Source organism: Eumetopias jubatus, unplaced genomic scaffold (assembly GCF_037043125.1).
Source record: "Eumetopias jubatus isolate StellerSeaLion01/CBP00866 unplaced genomic scaffold, mEumJub1_p1.0 scaffold_4, whole genome shotgun sequence".
NCBI lineage: Eukaryota > Metazoa > Chordata > Mammalia > Carnivora > Otariidae > Eumetopias > Eumetopias jubatus.
In genome coordinates this window covers 79,118,306-79,143,308 of record NW_028274810.1, presented here as the reverse complement: position 1 = coordinate 79,143,308, position 25,003 = coordinate 79,118,306, and the positions used below count along the sequence as shown (strand labels likewise).

At 53.3% G+C, this 25,003-nt stretch overlaps 2 protein-coding genes across 7 annotated transcripts; both read right to left on the bottom strand.

Annotated features, from left to right (window-relative positions):
* Nucleotides 1-9: 9 nt before the first annotated feature.
* On the bottom strand, nucleotides 10-8,632 carry MRPS15 (mitochondrial ribosomal protein S15). Of its 2 annotated transcripts, XM_028113653.2 has the most exons (9): nucleotides 7,978-8,632; nucleotides 6,463-7,578; nucleotides 6,123-6,170; nucleotides 4,954-5,029; nucleotides 4,000-4,048; nucleotides 3,433-3,517; nucleotides 1,969-2,027; nucleotides 515-706; nucleotides 10-179 (listed from the first exon to the last, which is right to left on the bottom strand). In XM_028113653.2, exons 2-9 carry the CDS (start codon nucleotides 6,593-6,595, stop codon nucleotides 42-44), a joined length of 780 nt encoding a protein of 259 aa, XP_027969454.1. In that variant the 5' UTR covers nucleotides 6,596-7,578; nucleotides 7,978-8,632; the 3' UTR covers nucleotides 10-41. The 2 variants fall into 2 exon arrangements, with proteins under 2 accessions (XP_027969454.1, XP_027969455.1); XM_028113654.2 differs by lacking the exon at nucleotides 6,123-6,170.
* Nucleotides 8,633-8,724: 92 nt separating this feature from the next.
* On the bottom strand, nucleotides 8,725-22,057 carry CSF3R (colony stimulating factor 3 receptor). Of its 5 annotated transcripts, none has more exons than XM_028113646.2 (18): nucleotides 21,859-22,055; nucleotides 20,657-20,711; nucleotides 19,286-19,420; nucleotides 18,642-18,725; nucleotides 16,534-16,830; nucleotides 15,468-15,591; nucleotides 15,122-15,309; nucleotides 14,112-14,318; nucleotides 13,882-13,974; nucleotides 13,714-13,793; nucleotides 13,259-13,466; nucleotides 12,139-12,327; nucleotides 11,620-11,721; nucleotides 10,847-10,993; nucleotides 10,575-10,715; nucleotides 10,245-10,338; nucleotides 9,932-10,013; nucleotides 8,725-9,509 (listed from the first exon to the last, which is right to left on the bottom strand). In XM_028113646.2, exons 3-18 carry the CDS (start codon nucleotides 19,395-19,397, stop codon nucleotides 9,030-9,032), a joined length of 2,628 nt encoding a protein of 875 aa, XP_027969447.1. In that variant the 5' UTR covers nucleotides 19,398-19,420; nucleotides 20,657-20,711; nucleotides 21,859-22,055; the 3' UTR covers nucleotides 8,725-9,029. The 5 variants fall into 5 exon arrangements, with proteins under 5 accessions (XP_027969447.1, XP_027969446.1, XP_027969445.1 ...); XM_028113645.2 differs by having other exon boundaries at nucleotides 9,932-10,010; nucleotides 13,882-14,035; nucleotides 14,149-14,318; nucleotides 21,859-22,054; XM_028113644.2 differs by having other exon boundaries at nucleotides 13,882-14,035; nucleotides 14,149-14,318; nucleotides 21,859-22,053.
* Between the last annotated feature and the right edge of the window lie 2,946 nt (nucleotides 22,058-25,003).

Genomic DNA, 25,003 nt, shown 5'->3' with positions numbered 1-25,003 from the left:
CTATTATCCTTTAAGGCAGAGAGACAGAACTCAAATAAAATTTATTGGTTTTCTTTGACTGCTTCTGGTCCAGTTTTGGAAGGGCTCTCTGGGTTCTTCTGGCCCTGTTTCCGGGCTGCTGCTGCTTTAGCTTTTAAGGCCCTTTTTTGCTTCTTGAGCTTTTGTACCTCCTGGAAGACCTGGGGATGAAAAGGAGCAGGAAGAGACTGTAATCCTATGCAGAACCTCTGGCTTGGCACAGGTGGGGAGGGAACGGACCTCCCTGGACGGGCACGCCAGCCTTTCTCCGTGGGGGTGATGGCCTGTGGGTCTCCTCAGGGCATGGGGCCAGTTCCGTGCCTCAGGCAGGAACAGACCACCCTCCCTGCTGCTCTCCCCACCACAGTTCCAGAGCGGGGCCAACCAAAGCAGCAATTCTTTTTTTTTTTTTTTAAAGATTTTATCTATTTACCTGACAGAGAGAGAAAGAGAGACAGAGTAGCAGAGGGAGAGAGAGAGAAATTCTGACTCATACCCGAATGCACAGGGCCTTCTTGGCTGCCCAGCGTCGGTGGCCTTTCCGGTGGTACAGAGGGGGAGAGATGTACTCAATCCCCAGCTCCTTGCATATCTTCTCGAAGACACTGTAGTTGGTCTTCCGGAGGTTTTTGAGCATCTTTTTCCTCTGATCAATGCTCATCAGCAGATAGCGCTTGTGGGCTTTGTCCTGTGAGAGAGGTGGTGGATTACTTTTAGTATTATATAAATAAGTGGTATGCCACTTTATAGTAACAAAGGACGGTCACCTTATCATCTCACTGGAACTTCCTGACAATCAGACGCAAATATTAGTGTAATTCTGCGGTAGGTGTCATCATTGTTATTCCCATATTATAGACAGGGCAAAGAAAAGGCTCAAAGATATCCACCTGATTCATATAACGTGCTAGAACTGTGCAGGGTAGGGCCCTTGTGTGAGGTCAGGTCTTGCATCTGCGTCTATGGGTCTCACTCCAAATCTCATGCTCTTTCCCCTACCACCCCCCGTACAGCCTCTCCACAGCTCAGCCAACCGTCAGCTTGGGTGCAGAGAAGGCCTGGGGCTCCTCTGTGAGAGACCTCTGCAGTGGGACTGCTGTGCCACACTCCAAATGAGCAAAAATCTCATCTCCAAAGAGCAGGCTCAGCCGGCTCCGGGGAACACTGAGGTGCCAGCCCAGCATGGTGCTGGGACCAGTCTGGCTTACAACGGTGCGTTTGTTAAAAGTACCTGCAGCTGCCTAATTACAGCAGCTCTGTGCCCAGTGCTGTGCTGGGATATGGCATCATGGTTAAGAGTGTGTGGCCTGGAGCAAGACCCCCAGTTTCAAGTCCTAGCACATCATTTCCCAGTGCTGTGCCTTGAGGAAGAACCTAATCACCCCATGCCTGGATCGTTCCCCTGTAAAATGGAATAGGATAGTTATAAGGGTTAAACGAGCTGATGTATGTGAAGTACTCAGCACAAGGCCTAGTACTTCACATGACCATGCTGGTGCTTTATTACTTCACATAGTCATCGCAATCCTGTCAGCAGGTACGTCTATGATCCCCACTTTACACACAGGAGACCTGAGGCTTGGGCACGTAAAGTAACTTCTCCAAAGTCACACATCTGGTTAGTGGAAATGGCAAAGCTGAGAATCTGAACCAAGTCCAAGAATATTCAAGAAATATTTACTGAGCACCCACTATGTGCCAGACACTGCAACCGCGTCCTGAAGTTTGTGTTCTTGACTGTGGGTGACACTCAGCGGTGCCCTGTAAGGCTCCCATTTCCCACTGGAGGCCGGAGGGAAATGTTTTCCCCACTGCAGCTGAGGGATGGGCACCCTGGTGTTGTAGCCACTTGGCTTCTCCAGCTGGTTCTCTGGACCCAGGGCCCTTAACCTCTTAGACTCCTCTTCCCTGGCTGCTGGTGCTTAGCCGTGAGCGATGCCTAAAGTTTACCTTTCGATGTTTCTGCATGTGTTCTTCGTAATTGCGGATCTTGACAGTCAAAGCAACAACTGAAACCACAAACCACAGAGGATGAGAGCTGGCACAGAGGAAGGAAGGGCCTGGGCCTGGGTTATGTTTTAAGACCTCAAGGAATAACAAACACCAATGCTCTGGTGCAGCTCTCTACAATTCCCAAAGCACTCTGAATTTCAAGATCTCAGAAGACTTTGGATTATCTTTCCCTCAGAAAGCAAACCCTAAGGAAGGAACGTTTCTTAATCTTTTTAAAGATTTTACTTTTTTGTCAGAGAGACACAGAGAGAGCACAAGCAGGGGGAGCGGCAGAGGGAGATGCAGGCTCCCCACTGAGCAAGGAGCCTGAGGACCTGAGCCCCGCTGAGCAAGGAACCTGGGATCATGACCTGAGCCAAAGGCAGCCGCTTAACTGACTGAGCCACCCAGGCGTCCCGGAACGTTCCTTAATCTTATAAAGGTATCATTTCCAGACCATCGCAAATAGTATTTTTTTTTTTTTGTTTAAGATTTTATTTATTTATTTGACAGAGACACAGCGAGAGAGGGAACACAAGCAGGGGGAGTGGGAGAGGGAGAAGCAGGTTCCCCACTGAGCAGAGAGCCTGACTCAGGGCTTGATCCCAGAGTCCTGGGATCATGACCTGAGCCAAAGGCAGATGCTTAATGACCGAGCCACCCAGGAGCCCCACAAATAGCATTCTTAATGGTAAAACTTCAGAGCATTCCTATTACGTTCAGGAATTAGTCTACAATACACGCTATGGTTTTTTTTTTTTTTTACCAAGACAGAAATCAATTTTATTACAGTAGAACTTAGAATTTCACGCTATCGTTCTTAATGATTCAACACTGTGCTGGCGGTCCTAGCCAATGCAGGAAGATTAGATTCCAGAACTGTCAAGGGTCTACTCCTTGCCTCTCCCCTTCCAGCTGCCACCCTTAACTCTGTTTTCACTAGTGAGTTTTCAGAATTGTCAGCTCCCACTCCTCTCCTAAAGCCCTGCAATATCCTTCCTTAGGTAGCCTCTTGTTTGATTCCTGCCTGTACTGCAAAGATGCGGGCAAAGGCAGAAGCGGAAGGTGGCCCCAAGGAGATGCTCTCACTACAGCAGGCCCTTCCTGTATACACATTGAGTTTTGGCAGCATTGTAGAGTGAGGTGGCCCTTTGCACCACCTTAGCTGCAGAGTAAGAGAGACACAGAGACAAGCTTTGGTTCTGAGGAGACTTGCATGAGCTCACAACAGAGGTATGAGGTGGGACCTGGGCGCTGACTCCAGCATCACAGAGTCCAGTTTTCATTGCCCTGGGTCCTTCTTGTCTCTCGCTTCATCAAGCCACATCTAATACCTGGTGCCCTTGTAGATAAGGGCCCTGGATCGAGTACCAGCTAGCAGACTCCCCTGCACTCCCACTCCCCAAGGGCCCCCTGACCAACTTCGAGCCTCCAGGGAGCTGGTGTCCTCAGGGTTTGCCACAATCTTGTTCATCAGCTGCTGTTGCTTGATTTTTAGCTTCTCCTTCTGTTGAAGAGAGAGACAGGGAATCTGTGAGGTCTGGCACCCACTAAGAACTAGCCTTCATACCTTGAATGCCCTGGCTGCAGTCATAGAAACTAGGCCACAAAGCTCAGCACCTGGCTTCACTCTGTTCACCAGGGCATGGCCTTTGGTCAGCCCATGGCTATTCACACCTAGGTGAGCCCAAGGCCAATGACAGGTGACATAGCTTTTTAGATGAGGGTCTCCAAACCATGCTCAGTCATTCAGGCATTAGATCATTACGGAGTACCTACTGTTTGTTGGGTGCTGGGTGCTAGGGATACAATGAGAGAACAAGACAGCGCCTGCCCTAGAGATGCTTGGTCTGGGGGATGGACAAGTGGACCCAGAATGACAGTGGGATAAATGCTGTGAGTTGAGAAGCATGGGATGGAGGTGTTACCACAGTAGGAGGGAGTCCCAGAGGAGAGGACTGGGAGAGGCCGAGGTCACAGGTCACTTACCTGGTTTGCCATTTCTAAAGACAAGAGTCTTCTCACGACATCGTCAAACCTGTGGGAAAAGCATAGCAATGAGAGACAGGTGTGGGGGAGAGGGGACAAGGGAATCAATGCTGGTTCCGTTTTAGTTTGGAAAAGCAAGAATGACTGAAAATTTCTTTTATAACAAAAGTGTCTCTATGGAAGTGGGGAGCCATTTCTCAGGGATTAAAAGTCAGCCAGAATCTGATTTGCTGTGCTGAGAATATGGAATGATGTGATAACTGCACAAAATTGGGGCTGTCAGCTTGACTGTTCCAGGCTCCTCACTGGGAGGGCAAAGGGAGGATTTTCTTTCTTTCTTTTTTTTTAAGATTTTATTTATTTATTTGACAGAGAGAGACACAGTGAGAGAGGGAACACAAGCAGGGGGAGTGGGAGAGGGAAAAGCAGGCTTCCTGCAGAGGAGGGAGCACGATGCGGGGCTCCATCCCAGGACCTTGGGATCATGACCTGAGCTGAAGGCAGACCCTTAACAACTGAGCCACCCAGGCACCCCCAAAGGGAGGATTTTCATTTCAGCTAGAATATGGTTCAGTCAGTCTGTCTTGAGACATTTCAATTCTATAATCATTGTTTTTTACCCCTGTCACACAGTATGGTGAAAGGGACTGTCCCGCTCTCGCTGTATAGGGCAGGGGCTGAGCAGAAGAATCCTGGCTTTGGTGTCTTTCAGCCCTGCAATGTTGCCTCCCTCTGTCTGAACCACAATAGAAAAAAAGGCAAGCAGTTGAGCTCCATGAACTCCATTCTGCCCCTGCTGCTCCTCAACAAGCCTGGGCTTCAGTAGTTCTCTGCCCGGTTCTATCATCAAGCTTCAGATACAGTGGGCCAGGCCTCAAAGCCACTGTCTTCCCTCTCTCCTCCCCAATCCTCTTAGGGCCCCCTGCCTCATCAAAGAGATTTCTTTCTGCTTACTTCTCAATTCCAGGAATGTTCTGGTAGTCTTTGAGCAGCGTGGAAGGGGGCGGGTCATCTTCTTGGCTGGGCTGGACTGTCAAGTGTAGGGACAAAAAACACCCAGAGTCAACTCTCACTGCCCATCCTCCCGTCCTGACTCTCTTCACCAACTCTGTCACAGACACCCAGGGCCTCAAGCAAGGCACTAGAGATCTCTGGGCTCAGCCTCTCCTTTGCAAACCCTGTGGTCAACTGTCTTGATATTTCACACTGGGAGTAGATGACCTTTCCTAAGGTCCTATATTGTGCCTTTACCTCTCACACCACTTTAGAATCCCCACCAGAATGGGTCCTTTTGTGGATGGTCTGAGTTTGACTCTCTTTGAATCCCCTGGTCTGGTCCATGGCCTCATATAAAACAGACACTCAACAAACACTTGCTGGCGGAGGGCATGAATGAAATAAGGGGGTTGAGGAGGGCCCCGAGCTTCAGGACACAGTAAGCACCAAAGACCACATATAGGAAACTCTCAGCCTTGGTGTGTGTCATATTCCCTGGGAGGTGAGGGAGAGGCACCAGGGAGATCAACTGGCCCTCTCCAGTCCGACCCTGCTCTGCCGCTATGCAAATCACAGCAATAAATGCTAATATATACTACATGTTTTGCACCCAGTACGAAGAGTGCTCTCTTCACGTGTTAGCACTGAACCCTAACAACAATCCTTTCAAATAGATACTTTTATAATCGTTTTAGAATGAGACAGAGAGAGGAAGTAACTTGCCCAGTATCATTTACCTAGGAAGAGAGATCTTCCCACCATAAAGACTGCCTTGAAATGGGAAACCAAGCCCTCCACCTCAGAAGGACACCAAGCGTCTACCTATATACTCTAGGTAGACCTGGGTGGTGCCAGCACGCCCTCCCTCGGGCTAGCTCATTCTCACTCAAACCCAGTCCGCAGGCTCCTGCTCCGCATCCCCGCCCCCCGCCTCTCCCCCACACCAGACAGGCTTCAGGCTACAGCCTGGTGGCAAGGCGGACGTGGGGGTCTTCTGCTCAGGACCTCTGGCCTACGCGTCTGCCCACCCCATCAAGTGGTTCTAACTAGCCGCCTCCTTCCCTTTGGCCACCCGGCGCCCCTCCAGGCAGTCCCTCTCTGCCTAAGTCCCACCGGAGAGCTCCTACCTGGTGGTTTCTGGGTGGCATATCCGCGAACGGCCGGGAGGATGACACCTACGCAGAAGAGCGAGGGCTCAGGCCATCTCCTTAACTAGCCCAGCCTCCATTCCTTTCCCTGTACTACCCTTCCTGCATGGTCTTTGCGCCTCGGCGTCTAACCGCCGCGCGAGTTCTTCCGCACCCCGCTGCCCCACGCGTCTCCCACCTCGTCTTCCTTCTTCCCCACCCACCGGCCTTTCTCCCTCATCCTGCCGCTGCTCTTCTCCCCTATCCTCGTCCCCCGTGTCTTCCATTCCCGTCCAACCCCACTTCCCTCCTCGCGTTGCCCCGCTTCTCTGCGCCTCACCGCGAGGAGAGGGAAGGCCCCACTGGAGGGAGGGAGGCCTGGCACACGCTCCGCCCGGCAGCCCAAGGACTGGGGCCTGGGCCACTGCCTGGGTCCGAAGCGACCTCAGCGCCCTCCACGCCGTCCTCAGCATGGTGACTTGTGACCGCGCGGGGCCGGCGCCACGGCCGCCGTCCCTTTCGCGGCACAAACCGTGTTACATGGGCGCCGCCATGCTGGCTCAGGCTCGACCAATGGAGCGCAGTTGCGAGACCGGAGCAGATGAGGACCGAGACAATGGATTAGAAAGGCGAGACTCGGGGTGCGGCGGGATTGGGTCCAGGGGAGAGGTCAGTTTAGCAGCGGCGCAGGGCAGGAGGCTGGGTGGTTGCGGGCCTGGTTAGTGGTGTGCGGTGCTGTATAAATTCTAAGATGCCGTTTTTTTTCTTGGGCATGCATCCCACCCTTCATCCCACTCTATGTTCCTGACCTTGAGCCGCGGTTTTTTGGAGGTTTTCTTAGGGCCTGCCTTAGTCTTCTCCCCCAACCTAGTCTTTCTACCTCCTCTCCCACCGCGTTCCAGGATGAGGCCCCGTAAGAGCTACTGGGTTTCATTCAGCCTCCTCTCGGGCAGCCTTGTAAGCCTCGTGATGAAGGTCGTTTATTTTGGAATGAGACAGCTCAGGGCTGGAATTGAAGCTCAGCTGTTTACTCACTGTGATCCTGTGGGCAAACCACCCCACCTTTCTGGGCCACGGTGTACTCATTCATCAAACGGGAATGGGAATAACAGTACCTACTCTTTATGTTGTTGGGGTATTAACTGAGGCAGTTGTGTGCAAGGGACCTGCCTGCTATACAGTAGGCATTAAGTAAGTATTTGCTATGATAATATTTGTGAAATGAGGGGTGTAAAGACAACTACAAATTAAAAGCAGGAAAAATAAATTTTGAATGAAATAAAAATAACATTTGGGGCGCCTGGGTGGCTCAGTCGTTAAGCGTCTGCCTTCGGCCCAGGTCATGGTCCCAGGGTCCTGGGATCGGGTCCCGCATCGGGCTCTCTGCTCCGCGGGAAGCCTGCTTCTCCCTCTCCCACTCCCCCTGCTTGTGTTCCCTCTCTCGTTGTGTCTCTCTCTGTCAAATAAATAAATAAAATCTTAAAAAAAAAGAAATAAAAATAACATTTTAATTCTCCCTTGGTGCAAAAAGGGAAAAAGCTCTCCTCCCCCTCACTTTTCTTAAAGCATTTACTTTTGAAAAGTTGTAATTGTGAATTATTTCTCTGTCCTTTTGAGACCTATGTAAATCTTTTCAAAAACTAAGTAAGCCTCTTGCTAGTTTTACAGCACGGGAATGTTTAAAGGATCTAGGAGCCATCTCTTGAAATGTAATCATTAAGGAAGACAGTGGCCCTGTCTCCCGGTTCCTGCCTGGCTCTAAATTGCCAACCTGCCTCTTCTCATAAAGATATGAGAAATTTTGTTTTCTTTGGGATAAAGGGAATTAGCAAACACGGGTGGCTACCCCACTTACCAGGTGAATTTAGGATGAACTCTGTGTGACAGATGGTGCCGTAAAGTCCTTTTGCTTGAGGACTAGGTATTATCTATCTCGAGAAAATGCATGCAATAACGTGTATCCACTTGGCTATATACAAAGGTAAGATTTCTTTCTGTCTTTTCAAACTCTTTAGGGAATTGCTGGTGATGCACATCACATCACAGAGGGAGAGAACCTTGCTCTGGTTTAACGTTCATTCAGTAATAAAACTGATTTTGCCTTCTTCTACCCTCGTGGAGAGGTTTTCTAGGTTGGCAGAGAGTTTATGTTTTTTACTATTTTATTTTTAAGCAATCTCTACACCCAACATGGGGCTCAAACTCACAACCCCGAGATCGAGAGTTGCCTGCTCCACCCACTGAGCCAGCCAGGTGCCCCTGTAGATTTTGTTTTTAATTATATTTCTCCAACAGGGGTTAGTCTTTTCTGAGGTCTGTTCCCCATGTCCCACAGCACTTTGTGACCCCCCTCAACCCTGACCACTGTGCCCTAATGGCCAGTCTTCAAGTCTCTACCACTAGAGTGGGAGCCCTTTGAGGGTGGACTGAGCCAAATCATTTTTGAATCCCTGCTTCTAGCACACAGCCTACATGCTAGGTGAGGGCTGGTGGAATGAATGAGTGAAGGAAGGAGTACACAAATGAACACTTCTGATAAGTACCCCCATCACTGCTAGGGCCCTGGAAAGAGAAAGAACAGAGGCGAAGGCACACTCAAGAGTTTCTCAAAATCAAACCAAACCAAACCATGGATCAGTTTAAGAGACTGAAATTACAGGAAATAAGCACAAGAGCCTAGTGGGCAGGGTTGGATGAAACATTCTCTGGCCACCCCAGTGAGAGGCCCAGCCTGTGGGGACTGGGGAGATAGAGGAAGGGTGCTGGGGGCCGGAGTTAGGGAGATCCTGGTACTCTTTCTGCCCTTCTGGGGCTAGGTGATTTTTTTCATGATGGGCTTACTGACACTCTCCTCTGGACAGCCCAGGCCTTTCAAGAGGCAGGCCCAGGAGGGGGTCCCAGGAAGCACTAGACACCCCCTAGCCCCTCCACTCCATGGACTTGGAGCCCTTGCAGGAGGGGGAAATCAAGCAATGGCCCGAAGACACAGTCATCCTCCTGGTTTGGGATGAGGGGCTCTGGGGTCCCCAGGGGGCTAGTCTGGAACCAGAGGTTCTCATAAAACTGGGGGCTGGGAGTAAGGCCCCCTAGGAGGGGCTGAGCAGAGTCACAGCGGAGGTAGTGCCTTGGACCTGGGCCTGTGGGGCTGCCCAGCACCTTCCCATAAAGGACCTGGTCACTGGTGATAGATGGGGCCTGGGGCTGGGTGGAAGGTGCTCGTGGGTCCCCCTGGAGCACATAGGCCTGGACCAGGGTGGGGAGGCCACAGGTCCCTGAGCTGTCATTGGACTCCCAGGGCCCTGGCTTTTTTTCTTCTTCCTCCAGCACCGTGATCTTGGTGATGGGTGGCATGCCGGAGTCCCGAAGGCTGGGCAGCTGGAAGGTCTCCTGGACACAAGGACGTAGGGTGAGGGCATGATTCCTTTCAGATGTTCATCCCAACCACTGCCCCTTCCTGTGTTGGGGCAGTTGTGGGGCTATTCTTCCTGCTCTCTGCTGGAACCCAAAGGATGACACTTGTAAAGTGCCTCATACTTTCCTGACACGTGCTGTGTGCTTCAGACTTAGCTTGGTGAATGTCCCCAGCGATTCTGTGTGAGATACGTCCCATTCCACAGTGAGATGGCCGAGGCTTTGAAATGGGTAGAGCTGGGATTCAAACTCAGATCTGCTTTCCTCCGGGGGTGGGGGTGGGGACCTTGCTAGGAAGTTGGGGAAGCCTGAGTCTTCATCCTCGGAGGAGTATCCTTTCACTCTGAGCCTGGACCAGCACCCCCAGCCCCATTTCCCTCTCCCTCTGGGGTTCTCACCTCCACCATGATGGTAGGCACCCAGGAGCCCAGGCTGCTGTGGGCTGGGTCTGGGACACTTGGCCAGAGGGGATTCTTCCTGCTGCAGAAGACGGCAGATGAAGGCTGGGTCAGGCATGCCCTCCCATTTCTTTCTCCCACCCACTCCCAGCAGCTGAAGGCCCCTTGGGCAGAGAGGAGTTGGTGCAGGGCCTGATCCAGACATGGGCCCTGAGGCCTGCGAAGGTGAAGGGGGACTTGGATTGGCCCACTCCAGCCTGCAGTTCCCTGTGGTCAGGGGTAGCTAGGTGTCAGGTCTCTTGAAAGGACTCACCTGGGTCTGCAGCAGAACCGGGCCGCCCCACAGAGGCAGGTGAACAAGAGTAGGAAGCCAAATAGGCCCAGGAGGACATGCAGCTCAGACTCCTCTGGGGTGAGGGGAAAGCCAGAAGAGATTAGAGTGCATGCGAGTAAGGCTGGGTCTCTTCCCTCAGATTAGGCTCTGAGGGCAGGATTGGGCCTCCTCCCTCAGGCTGAGCTTCATGGGCAGGGCTGGGTCTCCTCCCTCAGACCAGTGGATCCAGGCAAAGCCTCCAGATGAAAGATCTGTTGGGTGAGGAACCTTCCCAGCAGCCTTGTCTGGCCGGCCCATTTCTGCTCTTACCTAGGGCCAAGGTCATCAGGGTAAGGCTTGTACTGTTGGCGGCCCCGGCCTTGCTGGACGCCATGAGGTGGACATGGTACAAGCTGGCAGGCTCCAAGCCGTGGAGGACCAAGCCGTGGGAGGAGGCATTCAGGACAGTGGCTGGGAGTGCAAGAGAATGGTCAGGCTGGGCCCAGATGCTGATGCTCCCTCCAAGGCTGCTGAGGGCCCCCCCACCCCATGTCCCCCCTCCCAGGCCTTCTGGGGCTGTGGGGTACTGAGGAGAGACTCACAGAAGGACCGGTCCTGAGCATTCGTCCAGAAGACGGTGTAGTGGCTAAGGGGGCTCTTCCCCGGCTCGGGGGCCTGGGGCACCCACTCCAGCTGGGCCCAGGTCTTGCCAATGTGCTTTAGATGCAGCTCTGGGGCGTGGGAGGGGGCTGCCGGAAGAGAGAGGTACAGGGGCTGATGTGGAGCAGAGCAGAGTGGAGAGCCCAGCGAGATATCTTGTGGCTCCCCGGACTCCAGAACTGAGACACACTGTGGTGGGGAGTAAGAAAAGAGAGTCCAGGGGGACTTGTGCCTTAAGCCTCATGTTGCCAGGACCTTCGACTGAATTCCATCAACTGCTAAAAATGGCCGAGTCAGGATTTGAACTTGCTTCTCTTTGACTCCAAAGCCTTGCCGCCTGATTTCTGCCAGGCTTGATTTTGTTGGGCTCACTATCTGATTTCTGCCGCTTACTCTCTGACTTTATGCCAGGCCCTCTGTCTAATTTCTGCCACACATGACACTTGATTTCTGTCAGGGCAGTTGATCGATTTTTGTCAGACTTGCTTCCCGAATTCTGCTAAACCCACTTCCTAATTTCTGTCACCCCACCACCTGACTTCTGTCTGGTTGCAGGGGTCCAGTGTAAGCCAGGGGTAGTCTTGGGGTTGGGAAAGAGCCTCTTCTGGGCCAGCAATTGGGGACGAAGGAAATGTTCCTTCATTGTCCTGAGTGTTGGGGCCCAGGCAGGCACTGAGAGGAGAGGATTCTGGGAGGGGCCAGGTGGCTGACGCACCCATCTCTTGGGAGTAGGCATAGATGTGCTGGGAGGGTCCCATGGTGTCCTGGTAGAGGGGGGTCACAGTGATCTCGTAGAGCTGAAAGGGCCTGATGTTCTCTGTAGAGAGAAGATGGGGCAGGCCCCCTGGTGAGGGGCTGACCTCTGCAGATGATCATGAGCTAACCTCAGACCTCCAGCTGGGGATAACCCAGGCCTCATGCTGCAGAGCTAGCCTCTATCTCTTCTTCTGATCATTTGATAGGGGGTAAGGGCAGAAAAGTGGGAAAGCTAGAAAAGTGGCAGGGCCAGGGCTGTGAAAAGAGAGTCTGGTTAGATTGAGAGAAGAATGTCCTGATTCTGGGGATAGGAAATGAAGGTAAGAGTCTAGAAAGACTGGGGAGTCCGCTTCTCTGGGCTGTTTCAGGCTGCCGTTGCTGTCAGACTAGCACTGCCTCCCTGCTTCCCAGGCCCAGCCCGCCCGCCCCCGCCCCCAGCCTGCCCCGCCCCCTGGGCCCGCCTCACGCTGCCCCTCACCCTGCAGCAGGGTCCCAGAAATGTTTCCGTTATGCTCCATCTTCCAGCTCTTATTGCTGCCACTGGGGCTGGGGGGCCCCAGGCCCCACTCAATCACATAGCCCCGAGGCCGAGGGCTGGGGGGTTCCCAGCCCACCCAGAGGCTGTGGGGATCTCGAGCCACGGTGTGGAGTCTGGCCAGGGGCGGGCCTGGAGACAGAGTAGGAGGTGACAGAACAAAGCACGAAGTCTGGGTTCCAGTCCTGGCTTTGTTACTTACAAGCTGGGTGACCTTGAGTGAATCAACCTCAGGACCTCATTTTGCTCGTGTGCAAGGGTTCTGGTGCAGATCACATGAGATGATGCATAGGATGAGCCTAGCACAGTGTCCTGTGCCGAGGAGTGCCTGACGATGATCAATGCTAACACGGTGTAGTTCGTGGTATGTATCACTGTGGTCCTTGGTCCGTGTTAATGTCCTGAGTCCACTAAGAGTCCTGTGGGGGAGCCGCCACCCTGGCCCCATTTTATCAAGGAGAAAACTGAGACAGGTTAAGTAACTTGTCTAAGGTCACATGGCTAATAAGTTGGAATATTCACTCTTGTTATCGCTAGTCTCACCTGGTGAAGACCCATGCTCGGGGGAACCTGGGGATGATGGTGGTGGCTGATCCCCTGAGAATGAGCAGTTAACTCAGGGACTGTGTTTCAGCTGGAAAAATGTAGGGCTTTCTTCCCATTTTCCTTGGCAGAATCGACTCTGTGTGCGTGCTTATGGGAGTGTATGTCTATGAGCGTCTGCACTCATGAGTGTGTGTGTGTGTGTGTGTGTGTGTGTGTGTGTTACCATCACCAGCTTAACTTGGTTCTGGCTTGTGATAATAATAGTAGCTAACACATACTGAGCAGTAACTTGGTGCCAGGCACATGTTTGAACGCATGTAACCTTCATAACAATGCTTTGAGGTAGGCACTGTATCATCCCCCTTTGCTAGGTGAGTAAACAGAGGTCAGGGAGGTTAGGTCACTTGCCCTGGTCACGCTGTTAGCAAGTGACAGAACTAGATGTGAACCCAGGCAGTCTAGCTTCTGAATTTATGTGCTTAACCACCACGCTCTACGAGCCGCCTGCCCCCTTTACCTCTGCTCTCCAGGAAGACCACTGGGGTGGGATGAGAGGTCCCGGCTGTGTTATAGGCCATAAGTACCACCTCCTGGGTTTCCGAGGGCAAGTGGAAGGTGCAGCTTAGCTCCGTGGTGTTGCAGAGCGGGGGATCTGCCTCAGCCTGGTCTGGAGCTCTGACCAGGTAGCCTTGGATCTGCCCGCTGTATTTGTCCAAGGGCATTGGCTGCAGTGGGCATGGGAAGAAGAAGATAAGGGGGCTGCACAGGTCATTTTGAGTGTGGGGGGGGCTTCTAGATGGGGTAGATGGGTCACAGGAACTGAGCCCCACAGGCTGAGAGCCAGCCTTCTTCCTTCCCTTCCTTCTTTCCCTGTTTACCCTGTGCCCCTATTCGTCCGGAGCCCCAGCCCACAGGGATCTGTCTGGGTTGGAAGGCATCTCAGGGGAGGAGGGATGTCAGAATGGGGGTCACCTTCCAGAACAGCTGCACGTCTGCCATCCTGGGGTCCAGCTGTCTCTGCCGCCACCATGTGTCCAGTGTGACGATGGGGGCTGTGGCGGGAGCAAGAGGGTCAGGGAGGGCCCTGGAGGCTGGGACTTTACCCTGATAGCTGCTCCCAGCCCCTCACCACCCACTTACCCTGTTGCGTGGTGGTCAGCGTCAGGCTAGGGCTCCAGTCGCTCCACTGGCCAGGCAGGGGCCAGCGGGTGCAGCGCATCTGCAGGGCATAGGCTGTGGATGGGAGGAGCCCGCAGAGCTCATACCGGAGGGTCTGGGAGAGCAGGGGGCCCACCTGGTGGGGTGGCCATGGCTCTGAGCCTGGATCCTGTGCCCTTCAGGGCCAGCTCAGCCACCCTCCCCTCACTCACCCCCACACCAGGCTCTCGAGGTTGCCCTCCGCCTCACCAGGGCCCAGCTGGCTTCTGCAAGCTGTGGCTGGTGGCGCAGCTCACATTTCTGTTCTATGTACAGGCTTGGCTTCCATGGCTCCCAGTGCAACAGCAGACAACCTGGCTGGGGTGCAGCCACCTCAGGGCTGGGGGCCAGGGCCCACAGTGTGGGGGGCTCCAGCTTCACTGCAAGGAGAGGGGCTTGTCAGAAATGTTCCCTGCCCCATCCTGTAGGGGGTCTGCTTTACTCCTGCTTTTCTCTTTACCTGTTGCTCCATTTTCGGCCCTGGGTCTCTGTCCGTCGATCTCTCTCTTTCTCTGTCTCTCTGTGTCTCTTCCTCTCTAGGTCTGCCTCTGTATATGTGTCTGTCTCCCTTTAGGTCTGTTTCATCCTCTTGGCCCAGGGCCTTTGCACTTGCTGTTCTCTCTGCCTGGAGTTCTTCCCCTCCCGATATCCAGTGGCCTGCTCCCTCATTTCCTTCAAGGCTCTTCTCAGATGTCACCTTCTCAGTGAGGCCACCCCTGACCACCTTACCGAAAGGGCAGTTGTCCCCCACCCCCAGCTTTCCCTACCCCCTTCCCTGTTTTAACTTCCCCATCACACTTCTTGTCGCCGGACATTCCATTTTATTTAGTTTGCCCCCTAGAATATAGCGTTCCAAGGATAGGAGTTTGATATTTTGTTCAGTGCTGTATGTCCAGCATCTAGAGCAATGCCTAGTAATTAGCGGGCGCTTTAAGAAACTTGCTGAAAGATTTAATGAACGTGTCTCCTGGCCTCTGTGTTTCTTCCATGTCTGTGTGTCTGCATCTCCATAGCTCCGTCCCCACCTGCATTCCAGTTCGTCTCTGTCTCTCTTGTCTGCCTCTGTCTCTAGGTCTTCCGGTGTCTCCTTGTCTGTGTCTGGGTCTGTGATTTCTTCTCTGTGCCTCTCTGGGTCGGCCCATTGTGGGGGCCTCTCCCCTCCCCCGTACCCAGTGTCACCCACCGACATCCATGGGAACGAGGCACAACTGTGGGGACTTGCTGGTCCCTAGCGCGTTCTCTGCCTGCACCCAGATGCCCATGTTCTGGTACAACTGCAGGTGTCTGCGCGGGATGGAGCAGTGGTTCTGGCCATCATTAGGCACGCAGTCGGGGACAGTGTCCTCTTGGGTTTGACAGTAGCCCCGGCTCCTGCCAAGAGGCCAGGCTTGGGTGTCTAGCAGCAGAAGAAAGCGAGCCTCCCTTCTCCCTCCCGTGTTTGCCTCTGGTTCCCCCATCCCACAGTCTCGCCCACGTCCCACCCTAGGACCCAAATGAACCTGGGGGCTAGTGCAGAGACCCTTACTTACTTGAAGCTCTTGAGGGTGAAGTTGGTGGGCAGGTGGTTGTTGGGTCCTGGCTCCCACTGACAGATGAGGCTGTTGGTTGTGAGGTTCATGAGGCAGGACAGGTTGTGGGGTGCAGCGGGAGGGTCTGCACATGGCGGGGGGAGAGTGAGGGCTTTGGGTAGGACCATTCAGAAAGCTCCAACTGGAACCAGTCAGCTTTGTTTCCTTGCTCTGGGTTGTTCCCTCTGGGGTCACCTTGTCTATTTGCTCGTCTCCCTATCGGGTGACCCTGGAGAGGCAGCCCTGGGGAAAGTTAAATGCAGGCCTGGACAGGGGCAAGCGCCACAGAGCCTCCCACCCCCCCAGCTCTGCCCCCTTGGACAGGGATAGCGTAGACCTTGCTTTTCATCCTGTGTCTGCCGTTTATTAGCCGTTGTGATCTGGAAGTCACTTAACGGCCCTGTGCCTCAGTTTCTTCATCTGTGAAATGGGGGTGATGGTAATATGCTTACCCCCTGGGGTTGTGGGGGCTGAATGACATACTATTTATGCAGTGCTCAGAGCCATGTCTGGCACGTGGTAAGTGCTATGTAAGTGTTAGAAGGTACTGAGTGACTCCTAACAAAGAAACTGGTCTTAGGGTTTTTCTTATGCATTGGCCTGGCAGAAAGTCCTCACTTCTCGGTTTGAGTGGAAGGCTGAGACTGCCTTCTCATGGGGAGAAACAAGGAGCAGGCCCAGCTGGTCAAGTGTCCTCCGTGGGCACACTGTCCAGTGGCTGGGTATTTGGGCTTACTTGCCAGCCACATGGAGGAGTGGTTACTCCACTGACTTTGGAGCCACACTGCCTGATAGAAATCTCGGCTACATCCTCAGTTTGTAACCACCAAATCACTTACTTTCCCTGAGCCTCAGTTTCCTCGTCTGCAAAATGGGGCTAAGCAGCACTATCCACTGGTAGGGAAGATTATCTGATGCCATGCCCATAACGTGCTTATTGAGCAAGAGCTCATAAATAATAATAGCTGTTATGAATGATGGCAGGAGGGCCTGGAAGCAGAGTGGGTGGATGGCTGCGGGCACTTACAGCCTGCCTGCACCTCAGCCTGGTCCAGGATCTGCAGGCTGTTGCCCCAGCGCAGGCAGCAGGAGAGAAGGACCCATGGGCTGTCGAGGTGGGGCAGGGTGATGGTGGATTCCTGCCTTCCATCTGCCAGACGCCGCTGCCTCTTTCCGGGTTGAAGCTCTGTTCCCAATTTCCACAGAATCTGTGACTCAGGGTCCAGGTGGCTGCAGTTCGGGCTGATGATGCAGGAGGCTGTGATGGGGTCCCCCAGGTGGACAGTGGGGGTTGGGAGGCTGATGCGCCCACACTCCTCCAGGCCTGGGGTCGAGGAGAATGGGCCATGAGTCCCTCCTATGCCTGGCAGAGCTGAGCTATAAACCTAGGCCTTTGTACTCCTAGACTCAAGGCCCTTACCTCCTTGCCTCACCCCCTAAGATATGGGGGCTAGAATGGGGTGAATGCCTATGGGGATGGTGAGGGGCTCTAGGGGGTGAGAGAGAGCTAGTGATGTGTCAGTCAGTGTTTATCAGCTGGCTCTTCGAGAAAACCAGATCCTGATTGGTAGTATAAGCTGCTTTCTCTGGTATAAATATTCCCACCAAGACTGATTTTCAAGCTATCAGTGTGACATCACTGAACGTGAACTTGGGAGGAAATGTGCACACTTAGGTCTTGCAAGCCGGCACCAGCATGCCGCCAGGCAGAGACTAGGCCTCTCCGCAGCAGCCTCCCCAGAGGTGGTGAAAGCAATGATTGGAATGATAAGAACCCCACAGCCATACAGCTTTCAGAATCCAAATCTGATTGTGTTACCCCATCTGGACCACAGCCCTCCAGCACTTCAGTGGTGTGCTGGATAAGAGCACGGTTGGGTTTAGAGCCTGTTCTATTGCTTATTAATTAAATGACCCTGGTAGGTTACTGAGGCTTTCCGTGCCTCAATTTTTCTCATCTGTAGAATGGGGATGAAAAATAGTTCCCACCTTCATGTTGCTCACCTGACTAACATTTAGCATCTTGGGGGAACCAGACCAGGCCCTGATCAACCAGACCAGGCCAAGTGCCCTGAACTTTCCCAAAGCTTTTATTCTCCTTCATAATTATAGAGTCATGTGATTAGTTGCTTATCTGTCTCCCCAGTTAGACCAGAGGTTCCGCGAGGCCAGAGACCTTGGCTGTTGGTCTCATTACTGTATTCCCAGAGCTTAGCATAGAAAGGACCTTGGTGAATATTTATTGCATAAACAAATAAGGAAGCACTGCACTTTGCCCACCAGGCCTTCTTTCCTCTGTCATGTGTTCTGAGGCCTGTTTTTGCTGATGAAGATGCTGAGGCCCTAAGAGGAGAAGGAATTTGCCCAGGATCACAGAGCAAGTTCATGATTTTCAACATGGGGCTCCTATCGCTTCACTGACTCAGAATTTCAGACTGGAAGGAACCTTGCAAAACTGTTTAGTTCAGGACTCCACCTAACATTGCATCCTCTTCAGCAGGGCTAGGATGACCTGTTTTTGTATGGCCTGCCAGCTAAGAATGGGTTTTACATTTTTAAAGGGTGAAAACAAAACAGAAAACAGATGAGAACATGCAACAGAAACTGTATGTGGCCTGCAAAGCCTAACTATGACTATCAAACAATGTTGGCTGACCCTTGCAATGCAGCATCCCTGTCAGTCCTGCCCTCAGCTTGCATACCATCAGAGATGGGAAGCTCTCCACCTCTCAAGATAGTTTCCATAGTTGGAGAGCTCTGCCTGGGCTTCCTTATTCCAGGAGGAAACCTGCCTCCTTGTGACTCCCACCCTGATTCCTTTGTTGCCCGGGAAGGCTTCAGAGGACCCAGAGCTTCCTTCTGACAAGCCTGGCAGAGATTTGCAGACAAGACCTGGGTCGCCTGGCCTTTTCCAGGCTGACCAGCCCGGGCCCTCTGGCCATTCCTCATGGGTGGTGGTTTGCCCACAGAGGTCTGTGGGTGGGGGCCTGGCTACCCCACATCGGGGGCCCAGCCTTGAGTCTCTGGGAAGCCCAGGAGCAGTATGGCGGTGCAGGCAAATGATTCCCTCCTCTACCCGCTGTATCTCTGTGACTCCCTTCTCCCCACCGCAGCCCTATCCCAGGCCATACTCACTTCTGGGGAGCAGCAGGATAATCACGGTGGCCACGGGCAGGCTCCAGGTTCCCGGCCCTGCCATAGCGCCGGTTTGGTGTTCACCTGGAGGCGGAGAGGGATGGGGAAGGTCTTGGGCTTTGGAGTCAGAGCTGAGCTTAACCCTTGCTCTGCCACAGTGTGGCTTTGGCCAGGCGACTTGACCTCTCTGAGCCTCAGTTTCTTTGTCCACAAAATGGAGGTAACAGCAGCCTATACTGCACCGGACTTTGGGAAGAAGACATGAAACGATGCAAGGCACATAGGAAATGACTCTGTAAGTGACAGCCCCTGTTGTTGTTGTTATATTTGCCTTCTAGGAGAGAGCAGGATAGGAGCGTCAAGGAACAGCATTCTCCCCACTGCCCTTTTATCTTAGCTGGGCTTGCATGCAGGTAGTTTATTTTGGAAAGATCCCAGTAACAGAGGGAGGAGTTGGGGAGAATGAAACAGGTAAGGAGGGAAAGCCGACACGAGGGCGCGTCATGGAATTGGGGTCATCCCTATGGGTGACGGGGGCTCCCTCCTGCTGGAACCTTCCAAGGAGCTGTGTAGAACACACCTCAGGACTATCCACTCCAGGGAAAATTCATCCCTTGAACAGGAGGGAGGATGGGAACATTTACCTACTGATTTCTGTCCCCCATCGGTCAAGGGATGTTCTTTGGGGTATGAACTTCCTGGCACATCCAGGTTGCACACGCATGAGTACGAGGCAGGTTCTCCTGGACGAGCCATGCCAGAAGGGTCTGAGACGCTCCCTGGCAGAAAGGGGTGACTGCATGGAATAGCTGAGGCAAGGGGCTGTCAGGTTATACCTGTGGGAAGCTGGCCTCCATGGTGATGGCGGGAACGGGAGGGCGCAAGGGGTCCAACACTCCCCCAGTTCTGGGCACAGACCTCTGGAGGTTTTCTGGGGCCAGGTGCCCTGTAGTCATGGTGACAGTGTCTGGATGTTGGGAGCATTAGTTCCTGTCTCAGGAACTATGCAAAAGTATTCTCCCACTGGGGTGGGCGTCTAGCCTCACCCTCCATTCTGCTCCCATGGGGATCTTGGGACCAGGCACCTGATTCTCCAGCACCAATTGGCACTCTTGGCCACAGGTCAGTGGAAATCACTGAGTAGCCTGTGTGTATATACAGGAACACATACATGTAGGTGGTGTCCCAGCAGATCCCCTGTGCTTAGAGGCAGGAAAGCTTCTCTCCCTTTTCTCTCCCTCCCAGACAGAGGTGTGAATAAGAGCTGCCCAAGATACCCAAGGCTGTTCCTTCTCGCGGGGGCCTTACCCCAACCCCTGGGCTATTCATGTACATTTCCATATCAGGATGCGGGGGGACTGCTAGCCCATAAGTCACTTTTTTTGCAAACCAGGAAAAAAGTACCCCTTCCTCTGGACAGATGTAGCCCCACACTAAGACCTGGCAACTGAAGAATAGGCTGAATTTCAGCCTCCTCTTGCTCTTCAGCTGGGCAGCTTGGTGCAGTGAGAAACCTGCACAACTGTTCAGAGCATCCCCGTCTACCAATGAGTTTTGGCAACTTTCTTACTACAGCATAGCAGTTTGATTATCCCCTATTCACACTTGTTGGGGAAGATTTAGCCTCCTAGGCCCAGACTTTGGGACGGTGGTTTCCATTTCCATGTGCTTTCGATCATATCCCAACCCTGCTGCCCTTGCAAGGGTCAGCATAAGGCCTAGCCTATGCCCAGCAAGGTACTATTTCATTCCTCTCCTCTGGCTCCTGTCCAGAATGGGCAACCAAACCCTACTCTGAGAGGCCCCAGCATCCTATCCCTGGGTTGCTGAGTGTTGGCATGTTTGGCATCAGTCCCTGGTCCCCTACAGCACCCCGGGGTGCCCCTTGCCCCCATTGAGTGTGACCGGGGAACTGTTGGAGCATGGTCTCACTCTCTGGGGGCCAGTATGTGGAGAGGGTGGGAGCCCAGCTCTGAGCCAGACCACCTGCTCTGAACCCCGGCTCCGCGACTTACCAGCTTTGTGACCTTGGACAAGTTACTTCACCTTTCTGAACCTCGGTTTTCCCATCTGTGAAAGAGGGAAAACATTAGCATGCGCTTCTCAGGGTGGTAGTGAGGGGGCACCGAGACGGGCTGGGATAAAAGCGCACTCAGTGACGGTAAGTTCTCATGCGCCTTGAAGTGGAACACCGTATCATGGAATCCAGCATGTGGCCTCCTCTCCCCCTTGCAGGCCGTGGGTCACAGCCTCCTAGGACGGCCACCTTGCTTTCGTCTGTGTCGCGCTGCATGGTTTCAAAGCCCTGTTTCTGGGTCCCCTCCTTGTAGCTCCTTGGCCCCCCAGTCTCCCCTTCACTTTGGTTCTCCCCGATCAGTCTCAGCAGAACCCGCTGCCTCCTGGAGGCACTGCCATCACCCACCTCTTCCTGCTCTCCTCTCCTTTCCCTGCACTTGGCCTTCTCCCCTGCTCTCCCTGCCCCGGCTCACACCCTCTCCGCCCTGTTGTGTCTCGTCTCCTTCAGGGAGATTCTTCCTGTGGGAGGAGGGGGCTGGGACTGAACAGAGGGAGAGGCCCTCCCAGATGTGGTGCCGAGAATGGAGGGAGGCAGATCTGCAGAAGGAGTAAGACTGTGGAACGGGCATGCAGGCAGGGAAGGCTGGGCAGCACAGGCGCAGAGAGAAAGAGCCCCCCGGGAGACAAGGACGCTGATCCAGGTACTCAAGGCCGAGAAGCAAGAGGTCCCCAGGAGAGTTTAAGATTCGAGAGAGGGAAATGTGAGACACAGGGAAAGGCACAGAAAGACTCCGAGACACACGGACAGACAGAGACCTGGAGCCCACATAGGCCAGGGAGGGGCTGGGGAGGCAAAATAGAAACAGGGGAGACAGGACAGGCTGAGATGTAGCGTCTGAGACGGGGACGTGGAGAGGGATGGTGATCATGCCCTTCCCTGAGCTCAGCTCCGTGTCCCCAAAGAGATATTCAGTAGTTTGTGACTTCCCCAATGCACACACCCCCCAGAAACGTGGGGGCAGCCCTGGTAAAAGAGACTCCGCGTTCAGGGCTCCTGGTTCCCAGGGACTAATGCTAAAGGCAGGAGCCCTGGTCCCAGGCTTGCGCATGGGCACTTGGCAGAGCTGGGGGGGAGTGGACCCGGGACCCCAGGGTCCTGTCAGGCCCCAGGTACAGCCCTCCCTGCGAATCCCCTACTCACGCTGGAGCCTGCGGCGGGCACCCGCCTGGCCTCCCTGGTCTCTGCTCTCCTCTTGGGGGCAAGTTCCTGAAAACAGCCGCGGTCCGGCTTCTCTCCCCAGCCCTGTCGTTAATGGCTCGGTTTGTGACAGGCCCAGGGGCTGCCGATTGCAACACCTGCCCGGCCTCCTTCCCTCCCTTGCACTGTCAGTCAGCCGCTGAAGCACAGGGCAGCCCCTTCCTCCCAGGAAGGAGCCTGGGAGGGAAGCCGGTGAGGCCAGGCAGCCTTCCTGCCTCGGGGGTCTCAAAGGGGCCGGGGAATGTGGCAACGGTGTCCCTCTCCTCTGCCTCCGGATTTCCTGACCTCAAAGCTTTGGGGCTGGCCAGGGCCCAGGCGTCAAGTTGCCTGGGTGCCATTCCCATGCCCCCACCCCTGGGGGAGCATCAGTGGGAGGCAGACCCTGGCTCCAAGGCTCACTTTGCCCTAAGCCTCTTTTCGACTCTAGCCTTGGGTGGGGCCCCCATCCTCACGGTACTCGGGGCAGCCTCCCGGTTATGGGAAATTTTGTACCTGACTCACTGTATCACTCTTGACTGCATATTTTCCACCACTGACTGACCATGGAGAAATGGGGACTCTGGAAACAAGACAGGGGGATGACCTGGGGAGGCTCAGGGTCTTCATATGCTACCTTGAAATTGGTTTACTCTCAACAATTCCGCTACCCTGAATATTTTTTTGATTGAGTGCAGTAGACCAAATATTGTGTCTTTCATTGTCTGTATCCATGATTCCCCCAGAACTGCTTATAAAGATTGCTTAAAATTCATGTATTTGACAGAGAGAGAGAGCGAGAGCAAGCCCAAGCAGGCAGAGAGGCGGAGGGAGAGGGAGAAGCACACTCCCCTCAGAGCAGGACTCTAGGATCATGACCTGAGCCGAAGGCAGGTACTTAACCAGCTGAGCCACCCTGGTGCCCCTTGGAACTGCTTATAAATAATTTTCTGTGCATTTTTCTGAAGAGGGTTCAGACTGTTCGTAGTTTGTTGGATTTATGAACCAGTAAGGTTAGGTACCAACCGACTAGCGGAATGACCATAACATATATGATCCTTTTTAGGAAAAGAGGGCTTCTGAGTCTGGTGTGAGGGGCAGACCTGGGCTGCAGTGGAGGGTCCAGATGGAAATACCCACCTGTCCGTGGCAACCTCTCCAAGATGTCCTGTAGGCCCCGCATGCTCAGCAAATCCCGTTGACTGTTCTTTCAAAATATAACCAGAATCTTGGGTAGAGGGGTATTCCCTCTAGAGTTCAACTTGGCTCCATGTTTCAATATTTTCATGATAAAAAGTTTGAAAATATAAATATCGCTTAAACCAATACCAGTCAGGATTAAACCACCCTTATCCCTTACTTAGATCGTTGCAGTAGTCTCCTTCCTAGTCTCCTACTTCCATTCATCCTTGTCCCACACCAAATCTGTCTATTGTGCCTTCAGCAGCCAGTATGATACTGGCCAAAAAAAAAAAAAAAAAAAAGTCAGTTGATGTCAGGTATGTTCATGTCATCATCTGCCCCAAACCCCCGGTGGTTCCCATCTCACTCAAAGTCGAAGTCAAGGCTCTTTCGATGATCTACAAGGTCCCACTCAACATGAGGGGCCCCATTCCCTCCCTGGCCTTTCTCTTATTATTCTCCCCCTTGCTGCTCTGCTCCAGCTACTCTGTTTTTCTTGTTTGGTGAATGTGTTAGGCTCCCTCCTGCCTCAGGGCCTTTGCACTTGCTGTTTCTTTTGCCTGGATTCTTTCCACCGCAAGTAATGACATGGGAACTCCCTCTCCTTCTTTAGATCTTTGCTCAAATATCAACTTCTCATTGAGGCTTTCTCTGACCACCCTTTAAAAAAATTGCACCCCCTACTCCTGATCTCTCTTTTTTCCCATATCCCTTTTCACCATCTGTCATTGGCTTTCCCCACACTCCACCTCCCACTAGAATGGAAGCTCCATGAAGGCACGGGTTTTAGTCTGTTCAAAACTTTATCCCGCACTGTCTACAACACTGCCTGCTACCTAGTGAGGCCTCAGTGCATACTGAATGAATGACTGAATGGATGAATCTTCTCCCCACTTCGCTAAACCTGTCCCCTGTCCTCATGTGTCTCATCTTGGTAAATTATATCACCATCCCCACTTTCTCAAGTCACCCAACGCAGGGACCCAGGAGTCCTTCCTCACACCGCCTTCTCCACACTCCCATATCCAACCAGTCCATAATGAAGGAGAATGGGCCTTTGGTCATCATTCAGAAAAGCGTGTTCCCAGAGCAGGTGCAGGGGTATAATAGTGATCAAAAGCAGTTTTCATTCCTATCTTTATGGAGCTTTTTGTCTTGTCCACAACTCTGGAATTCATCTCCTCTCCCTGCCTTTGTCAGGTCTCCCCAGCCATCGCTGGGGATCCTCACAGGATCCCTGCTCTAGGCTCTCTCCCCCCGTCCTCCGTCAGCATCTGGCAGAGTGAGCTTTCCTATACGCAGGCACAGCTGACCATGCTGGTCCCCTTTCTTCGGAGGCCCTATGACGCATCCTAATTCCTTCACAGGACAATCAAGGCCCCACCTCCCTCTCTTGCCTTGCCTGCCTCCCCTTCCCCAAACCCACTTCTTGGGGGGCTGTAGTCATGTAGCATAGGCTTACGTCTCCCTGCCTGCCCCAGGCTCTGAACACCTCCGTGTGTTTGCTCTTGCTGACCTCCTGTCACCTCTGGCTGGCTGCTTCCTGCCTCTGACCCCGCTCAGACCACCAGCCTGTGCTGAGCGTCTGTCCGGGCTGGCTCAGGTGCCTCCTTCCTTGGCGATCCTGTATTACTGCAGCGGATCTTTGGCTGGCTGCCTCCTCCATTAGACTGTGAACTCCTTGAGGCAGAAATCATATTCTCTCTCTTTTTTTAAAGATTTTATTTTATTATTTATTTGACAGAGAGAGACACACACACAAGCAAGAGAGGAAACACAACAAGGGGAGTGGGAGAGGGAGAAGCAGGCTTCCTGCCAAGCAGGGAGCCTGTTGTGGGGCTCGATCCCAGGACCCTGGGATCATGACCTGAGCCGAAGGCAGACGCTTAATGACTGAGCCACGACGCCCCAGAAACCATATTCTCATCTC

Excerpts from the sequence above, each read along its gene's own strand:
- CSF3R (XM_028113644.2), bottom strand. The coding sequence starts at position 19,397 with ATGGCTCGTCCAGGAGAACCTGCCTCGTACTCATGCGTGTGCAACCTG. Across the intron at positions 15,592-16,533 it reads GGCTGAGGTGCAGGCAGGCT|ACCCTCCCGCTGCACCCCAC; the intron begins GTAAGTGCCCGC and ends CGCCATGTGCAG. Across the intron at positions 13,467-13,713 it reads ACGTGCAGCTGTTCTGGAAG|CCAATGCCCTTGGACAAATA; the intron begins GTGACCCCCATT and ends TGCCCACTGCAG.
- MRPS15 (XM_028113653.2), bottom strand. The coding sequence starts at position 6,595 with ATGCTGAGGACGGCGTGGAGGGCGCTGAGGTCGCTTCGGACCCAGGCA. Across the intron at positions 2,028-3,432 it reads CAGCTCCCTGGAGGCTCGAA|TTGTTGCTTTGACTGTCAAG; the intron begins GTTGGTCAGGGG and ends TTGTGGTTTCAG. Across the intron at positions 180-514 it reads AGAAGGCCCTGTGCATTCGG|GTCTTCCAGGAGGTACAAAA; the intron begins GTATGAGTCAGA and ends TTTCATCCCCAG.